Consider the following 9,384-nt stretch of genomic DNA (forward strand, 5'->3'; position numbering starts at 1 on the left):
GTCAGTGAGGGTCTTGTGGCAGGTCAGTGGGGCTCAGGTGACAGGTCAGTGAGGGTCATGTGACAGGTCAGTGAGGGTCATGTGACAGGTCAGTGGGGCTCAGGTGGGGAACATGTACCTGTGGGAGAAGCTGCTGATACATTGGTAACATATGTTAGGCACACCACTCTAGCATTGTGATGGCTGGCCCAGAAATTCTGACTTTGCTGAGACCCGGGGCACTGTCCGAATAAGGAGTCAAAAGGGAGACCAAACAGAAACGAGGAGCAGAGAGAAGGAACAATAACGTGTAACAGAAACCCACAGAGGGCAGGACTGCCTACAGTCAACTGCTGTGGGGACACAGGCTGAGCAGAGGCGGACGGTCTCAAAGGGGGCAGCCAGCAATGGCAGCACGGTCACCAACATAACTAGTGTTTAAGGACAGAGCACAGCTGTGAACATAAAAGCTTCTCATACCTTCATCACAATTTCTATTTAAGGAAAATATGAATGCATTTTATCTCTACTATCCTGAAGCCATAAAATCAACTTCTTTGTAATTCATTAATCAAATTTGCCCCTTTTTACCGTTGTAATGTCCCAAACATAGAAATCAATGTTAAGACTACCCATAGCGTATCCAGCTGTTTAAAATGAAGGCTCTGCTGTGGTGTTCCCAGCTTGGTATACCACACCTGTAGCTCTTGTATCTCTTTCTGTGGAGAAAACACAAGAAAACACACTTGAGAGATTCATCATTTCCTGATATTAATACCTCAAGAAAGCCATGCCCACTGTTTCCAGTCGCTGCAAGGACCACCTCTAAGCTTAAACAGTAACACTTTGGAAAACAGGACGACACTGTTTAAGCCAATCTTTCACGTCCTGTCATGAGCAGCAAGCACCTGCATTCACGACCTCCAGAGAGGTTAAACTTGTCTTTTTCAGTTTTCGTTTCAACTAAGACACTTCAAAGACACATAAGGAAAACCGGACACAGCCTGGGGACACTGACTGGCATCAGCTCAATCATTGTAACACTGAACTGGGCATGCTCAGAAGCACCCCTGTCATCTTCCCCTTTTGAACATGTATGTGTTCTCTGACCTTGAGCTAGGTAGGCCCAGAATGAGTCTACGACCACTCCTTATTAAACTCCCTTCAGCTGTGCATGCTTGGGAACCTGCCCGTTTCTAACATGCTTGCCTCCAGCACTGTGCCCAGGGTCCCTGAAGAAACCTACCATGCCACCTTTTACAGAGGAGAGCACTGTAGTCCAGAAATCTCCACTCATTTGACTCATTTAATTAACCCACTGCATTAACACCTGAGAACACTAGCGAAGATTAAACAGGTCTTAGTGCCTTCGATTCAAAACACTCATCTGCCCTATGTAAAAACCTTGTTAAACATTTAACTATTTACTCTAAAATGTCTTTATTATTATAAAATCTTAAACTGTTTTCTTCTCCCTTCTTGTATGTTACTATCATCATATAAAATTTACCTTGTTCAAAGATTATGTTCTAATATTTTTTCTTTAAAGACTATATAATAACTGCAAAAATGCTAAGTGAATATTGATCTGATATGTTGACAGATAATAACCCAGAACTGAAGATCTTGTACAAATAAGTAATAATGCTCTAAAAGATCAAAAATTGTTTTTCATATTTCATAATTATCATTAATTATCATTATTATATAAGCAGGATAATTTCAACTAAGTCAGCAATTATGTAAGTGCCACACTGACAATGATAATAATTCTAGACTTACACACATGCACACACACACACACACACACAGATTATAACAGGAGATAATCTCCACGTTCACAGAAGAATCGCATTAAAAGTAACACATCACATGATTTTTAACAACTTGGGACAAAAGATTTCAAGTGGCATCTTAGGGCTTCTGAGCTGTTACTACAGCCTGCACATGTAGTTAGGTGGTCGTAACAGTTGAAGGGTCTCTGGATGTCTTTGTCACATGCTCTAGATAAATGGGATTGGAGGCACTTGGTCCTGTGGGGGCTTGTTGCCCCAGTGAAGGGGGATGCTAGAGGGGAGAGGTGGGAGTTTTGGGGGGTAGGTGGGTGGAGGAGCACCCTCTTAGAGGCAAAGGGGCGGGGGATAGGATGGAGGGTTGCAGAGGGGAGACTGGGGAGGGGGACAACATTTGATATGTAAGTAAATAAAATAATCAATTTTTTTAAATAAGCAGATAACAAGAACTTGCAACTAAAAAAAAAAAAACCCATAGCTTTTGGGTTGATTTTGGAGTCTGATTGCAAAAGTCTTCGATCAGTACCTCTTTCTGAAGCCTTCCAGCTTACTAGAGTCAGAGGTTTAATCAAATACAAAATAAAACTCTTCCACTTTGTACAAATTTCCCTTTGCTAGGGTTAGCGTAACAACCCTGCTTTCTGACCACAATTAATAGATATTGTCTCTAATTTTCTTAGTAATCAATTTTGTTCTCCTAAAAACTTTACTCATGTATATAATGCATTCTTGTTGGTTGTCACCTGGTTGTCACCCTTGCAGCCTCTCTTGTCTCCCTCCCTCCCAGCCCCGATGCTCCTCTAATAACACTCTGGCATAACAAAAAAAAACAAAAGAAAACAAAACAAAACCTCATCCTTAGGACATTAAGAGGCTTTTAAAATGGCGACTTTTGGGTATTTTGTTTGATTTGTCTTTATTTTGTTTTGTTTGTTTTTCAGTATAGAATACACTAAACTTCAGGACTTGAAGACCCCTCACCAGGGCTACACAGAGAAAGCCCAGTTTGGGGGAAAAAAAAAAAAAAAGGAAAAAGAAAATTCCTTAGACCTTGCAACTGATGCTCACCCCACCAAGGACAACCAAGCCCCAGACAGCCTTCTTAGGTGTTGGTTTCTGCCCTATTTCACTACGGAGCTCAGAAGAGACCTTATTGGTGGAGGGCTTGCCTAGCATGCAAGCAAGCCAGGTTTCTTATCCCACACTCCCTGAGGCAGATGTGCTAGCCCATGCCTGCAATCCCATCACTCCCAGAGTAAAGGTGGGATACTCATGAGTTCTCCATTGTTAAATGGGGCTGCCTAGAAGACATGAGGCTGTGTGGTTTGTTTTGTTTTTTTTTTTTTTAAAAAAAAAAAGGTCAGGAGATACAAGGCACCAGAACAGGTGTCCACTCATACACAAATTCTTAGTAATTCTATAATACATGACACATAAGAATTGATGGCTTGTAATAGAACACAAAAATTGCATAAAAATTTAAAGACGTATTTTATTTATTAGTTGTGTTTCTATAAGCTCACATGTGTGACTTTTCAAGGACAGAAGAAGGCACCAGATCCTCTGTAGCTATCTTTACATGTAGTTGGGAACTACCTGACAAAAGAGTGCAGGAAAACAGTTCCACTTTTTGGGGAAAGCAGCAAGCACTCTTAACCACTGAGCCATCTCTCCAACCCTAACACAAATTTTGAAATCAAAATAAACACATGTACTTACCAAAGACCCCTTTAGAGTGAAGGTAGCCAGCTGATGTGAGACATTATAATATGGTAGATATGGCCGTATACACATAGAATGTTGATGACTCTGAGGAGAAAGAGGCATGTGAGTTATCCAAACAATATACAAGCTATTTTGTGGGGAAAGCATAAATAATCGGTGCCTGAAAAGTAGCAGGAATGGCAAACATTTATAGAAAATATGAAGTTCTTTCAGTTTATAAAAATAAATTGCTAATATAACTTTAATGAAAGTATACTGTGTGGGCCTAGACAAAGCTTAGAATAAGGAAATGACCTAAATGGTAACTTAAATACATAGAAATAGATCCAAAGAACCATAACTATAAATAAAATAAATGTAACATGATATAAACATATCCTCATTTCTTCTCATGGATTTTTTTTAAAAAACTACATATAAAGTAATAACTTCACAGCATCCTATTATCTTTCTGTTGAAGGTATGGCATGTACAATAAAATGGGAAAATTTACACACACACACACACACACACACAAAAAAAAAAAAAAAAAGAAAAGAAAAGGCAAAAGAACAGCATTCCTTCATTGCCCCAGGATCCAATCAGTTTAAATCTGAGGTGGTCCTGAGGCAGGAAGGGATGTCTGGTAAATTCTGAAACCACTGCTGAGCTATGACTCAGATATGACGTGGAGAGGGAAGGTCATTAAAGGAACAGAAAGCAGCATCAGAAAGCACTCACTCAATGACAAATAAAATGGCAGAGGAGGGTGCCGGACAGAAACATCATCAGGAATTGTAGAAAACAAAGATCACAAAAATAAACCAAACCATAGCAAACTCACGCTCATTTAGGAGTCCAAGCAAAATGCCAGACAAGGCTAAGGAAAGCAAGACCTGACCATGTGCTACTGAAAGAGGACATGCATTACATGAAACGAAAACCAACAGGCTGAAAGCAAGGGTGACAAAGGTGAGGGACAAATACCAACAGAAGCCACAGAAAAGGAGCAATGACAAATAATAGGAGAAAAAATGATTTTAAAACAAAGGAAAAAAATAAACAGAGAGAAGGTTTAATGTCAGAAGTCAATAATTAAAATACTAGAAATAAAAACAAAATCTGAAAATTCGCCAGGGAAGGGTGATCCTAACGCGGGGTGAGGTGGAGGGGTGTGGGTAGGCGGGTAGAGGAAAGGGGAGGGGAGACCAGGAAGGGGGCAAATTTTAGAATGTAAAGAAAATAATAATAATAATAATAATAATAATAATAATAATAAAGAAAACCTAACAGAACAAGGGGAAAGAAGAGAGACAATTCTGCAGCAGTTGAGATTTTTCAGGCAGAACAGGAAATTAGCAGAGACACTGATCTGAAAGACAACCACGTGGAATTCCACAGGCAGCAAAGCAGCTATTCTTCCAGGGCAGTTCCCAGTGTGGCCCACAGCACCACAGTGACTGCAGTCCTCTCAGAGGGACACCCGGAAGTATGCTCTCCAATCAGAATGGAATGAAATAAAGCATCAATAACAACAGTTGCGAAATTCACAGAAATACAAATATAAAAAATGCCTTGCCACAAAGCAATTGAGAAAGAAATCACAAGGACAATAAAAAAACAAACTTTGTGATCAAAATACTAAAACAAAACCTAAAACAGATAAACTACACTAAAGTGGCACATGTAGAGGACATGGAGGCTAGCAATGCCTATATGTTTTTAAGGGTTTCCACTTTAAGAAACTAGACAGTTTTCAAAAGAGCAAACCAAAGCCATAGCACAAACAGGACGACAAACAATACTACTGTGAAAGACTGAACTACAGAAAGCAAACCAAAGGGCCTCCCCTTAGAAAGCCAAACCTTTGAAGACCAAGGAGGAGGAGACATGACTCAGTAACCAAAGAGAATGGAAGAGGAGCGCCAGCCTTCAACAACTAAAGCAAGATTACAGGAGGGGTTCCGTGCTCAACCACACAGATCAGAAAGGCAAAATGATAGACACACACAATTCCAAAGCTTCTGAAAAAAGTTTTAGCACCTGACTACACCTACAGAAAATAAGAGGATCCCTTAAGCTAAAACTCTCATGAAGGAAATAACGGACTGGGTTTAGCTGTCAAAAGAAGGAAGAAGGAAGAATGATGTGACTGATCCGGCAGAGCAACAACACCTCAACTGACAGCTGCATCCACTACTGACTCTGAGGAGTTAGTCAGCACTGTTCCCCTTTCCCCCTTCCCAGGACCCTCCCCGCGCTGAGGCTGGTAGACATACACACAAATGGAGGAAGTGGTCCAAATGCCAAGCACCTCAAGAAATAACAGGATCAGAAACTTAAATGTAAGACTTAAAACAGTAACAATCTTTCCCACACACACACACACCAAAGAAAGCATCTTCACTTCAAATCCGCATGTCCTTGGATTAGTCAATGGTTTCCTATATCTGATACTAAGTGTGCAGAAAAAAAAAATCCTGAATTTGAACTTCCCACATATTTAGAGCTTTTTTACTTCAAAGAATGCCAAAGAATGAAAGAAGTTGGGCATATTCTACAGCATTGGGAGGATGAGCTAGCAGGATTATGAACCTAGTATGAGTATACTATAGCTGTCTTCAGACACACCAGAATAGGGCATCAGATCACATTGTAGATGGCTGTGAGCCACCATGTGGTTGCTGGGAATTGAACTCAGGACCTTTGGAAGTGCAGTCAGTGCTCTTAACCACTGAGTCATCCTCTAGCCCAAAATTTTAGTAGCATTAAGATATTTGTATGGATTGTGTGGAGTGTATAAATCAGTTAAGGATGAAATGTTGTTCTTTGAGTAGGTGAAAGACAGCTTTGTTTTGTATGAGTTCATTTTTATTAATAACCGATTATAATAAGTCATTATGTCATGTGAAGGATGACATGATGAATCTATATTTGCATTGTTTGATTTTTTTGAACTTTTTTAGTTCTTTAGCGGGTCTCCCCCTGTCATATCTGATCCATGTGATTCTGGATGGGGTCCAAAGTGCTTTCTTCTTTCCTGTCAAAACAAACATAGAGCCTCTCTCACACAGTATCTCATCCTTGGTCCAGTAACCAGAAGCATGAAACCTTTAGCTTGACCTCTCTCCCAGAGGAATTTAATATAACCACCAAACTCATAATCACATTTATTTTGATAATTAAAATAATTTAAAGCAAATAAAGCAATCTAAACAATATTAACCAATGAGAGTGGGGTTTTTTTTGTCCCATCCTGACCTTCATGAGATCAAAGCCTAAATTATTTATATAATGTAAACTTAAATTTTTTCTTTATTGTATAAGCCTATTGCTTTATATAATTTTTAAGGCCTAAATTTTTACTGAGATAAGCTAGGCTTCCTACCCCCTGCCTTTGCTCTAATTTTTTAAAGATGGAATGTCTCAATATTTTTATTTCTCTGTACTTTAATTAAATTTCCTTTTGCTTATTGTATTACTCTCTCCTAACTTCTCTCTTCTGTGGCACTTAATATCTGTATATTTAAGAACACATAAACAATTATTATTATACTCCCTACTATCCTTAAAAACAGTTAAGTAAAATTTTAAAAATCTATCCTTTGCTATTTTGCTGGCTGGAGACTGGCAGCTTTATTGTTTGTTTCTCTCTGCCTCCCTCTTAGCATGCAGGGAGCCAGCCGCCCTAACAGCACAGCAGGAGTTCCCACTCTTAAGCCTCTCAGCTAAAGCCTCTCTGGCAGGTGACTGTGTTTTTAGTTTCCACTCTCTGGAGTCATGTGACTTGGCTCAGCTCACTGAGAAATCAATTCTCCCCTCCTCCGACTTCTAGCATTTGTGTGAGCAGGTGGGAGATGAGAAACACAACAAAGCTGAAGGCTGATTTAGGGTGCTGAGCAAGGAGAAGGTAGCCAGAGTAGGGCAGATTCAGAGGTGCTGAGCTGGGAGTGAAGGCATGTGTATTACTTGGATGCATTACCTGTCGATTAAAAAAAATCTATGGCCTATAGAAAAGGGTAGAATAGAAGGTGGGACATCCGATAGGTAGAAAGAATTCTGGGATAGAGCTAGGCAGGAGATCCTCCTAGGAAGGTGTGAAGAGACGGACGCATGGTACCTGAGCACAGGTAACCAGCCACGTGGCAGGATGTAGATTAGAATAAGTGAGAGAATTTAAGTTATGATCTAATAAGAGAAAAGCCTTGCAATATGCCCAAGGTATTTATAAACATATTTTGAGTCTTGAGTCTTATTCTGGGAGCACGGGGCTGGTCAGATAGATGATCTAGTCATTACTTTATAGCAATATATCTTTAAAAAGAAAGATGCCTTAAAACAACAGAAGGCGCAAGGTAACCACAAGCCTTCTCCAACCTTTCTCCCAGAGAGGCAGTCATAGGACTCTTAGAGACATTCCTTCCTATGCCCAGAAGAACAAGAGATCCTTCTGTCTAAAGACAAAATTCCTGGTCAAGTATGAGATGCCCACTAATTGAGTCTCAACAACAGATGATTACCATAGTTTCAATGATGATGGTGAGGTTTCCCAAGCCATCAGTCAGAGCGACATAACTTCCTCCTTTCTCTAGATGGCCAACTGTCTTCAGGTAATACCAGCCTGGTTGAGTAAACTGGGTTGTATGAGCTACAGAAAAGAAGAAAAGGATGTGAATGAGACAACGTTAAAAGAAAATAGCTGTCTACCAATTTCAGTCTGATTGATTCTAAGCAACTATAGTCTGTTTTAAGAAAGTATTTCCCAAGTTTATGCTTCCATTTTAAATATTTCAGCTGAAAAGCGTATCTGCAGGAAGACTTTCTGAATGACTGGAAAAAATTAAGTGAACCTGGGAACACAAGAGTATTAATTATGCATTCCTTTTCCCAAAATGCAAAATAGAGTGACTGTTCCCAACCCTTGCTCATTCCATTCATCTTCCCAATTCTTGCCCACTCATCACTACTTAGTCCATCCTACAGAACAAAGAAAATAATTAAATAAAAAAATTTAAGCAAATAAATGTACCTCAGAACATTGTACCTTGATGGTCTCAAATTTATTTCTAAGTATATATGTGTATATATTTCCCAACTTCCCAAAGTCACAAACTTGGAAGAGTGTTACTTCAGCAAATAAGTAGAACAATTCCAACAACCAGGAGGCTACCCAATCAACACAGAATTCCTACTTAACTTTCCCACTATTTTGAAAAGGTACTTAAGGAATTTAGAGTAATGCCATGATTACAAATCTGAGAATAACACAAATCTATAAATGATAATTATCAAAATATGGACTTAAAATTGAAACAAGTGGACTTAGATTTAACTTTCTTTTGAAGAAATTGGTTTTAATGAAAGATGATGTTATAATTCTGAAGCAACATAATGTTAAATATCTTACTAAGATGTTAGAGAAAAAGTCTGCTATTGTTATTTAATCTTATTTATAATGTTATTAGCTATTAATATGGTTATACTTCGTGTATCTATACATGTGTATATATATATATATACATATATATATATATACATATATGAGATAGCCATAATCATACCATTTTTAAATGCATATGTTCAAATACTTAGTAGATTTAGGAACCAATTATTTCACATAATACATGTGTTCTTTTTGATTAATTAATGACAAAATTATGATTAATTTTTATTGGTAATATTATACACTAACTTTAGTACAATCAATAAAATGAAACTGACATAAAAGAATAATCCCAAAACTTCTAGACACACTGAGCTGAATATAAGTATACTTATTCCATCACTATTTTCAAGATGTGGGATCACATACTTGAGCAATCACCTCTGTCTCCATCACTGGACATCCCCACTCCCTGGACTGCTTGCCTCCGCCCCCCCACCCTTTTTGTTTTTTTTTTTTTTTTTT

The 9,384-nt window shown here is 38.7% G+C and overlaps 1 protein-coding gene across 1 annotated transcript in view; it reads right to left on the reverse strand.

Moving 5' to 3' along the window:
* Galc (galactosylceramidase) overlaps positions 1 to 9,384 on the reverse strand; it is a 51,978-nt gene that overhangs the window by 14,027 nt on the left and 28,567 nt on the right. The window contains exons 10-12 of the mRNA XM_021201946.1: positions 7,997 to 8,124; positions 3,492 to 3,581; positions 612 to 698 (exon numbers count right to left, since the gene is read on the reverse strand). Of these exons, the coding sequence (XP_021057605.1) occupies positions 612 to 698; positions 3,492 to 3,581; positions 7,997 to 8,124 (305 nt within the window). The remainder of the gene's footprint in view (positions 1 to 611; positions 699 to 3,491; positions 3,582 to 7,996; positions 8,125 to 9,384) is intronic.

Source organism: Mus pahari, chromosome 7, assembly GCF_900095145.1.
Source record: "Mus pahari chromosome 7, PAHARI_EIJ_v1.1, whole genome shotgun sequence".
NCBI classification, from domain to species: Eukaryota; Metazoa; Chordata; class Mammalia; order Rodentia; family Muridae; genus Mus; species Mus pahari.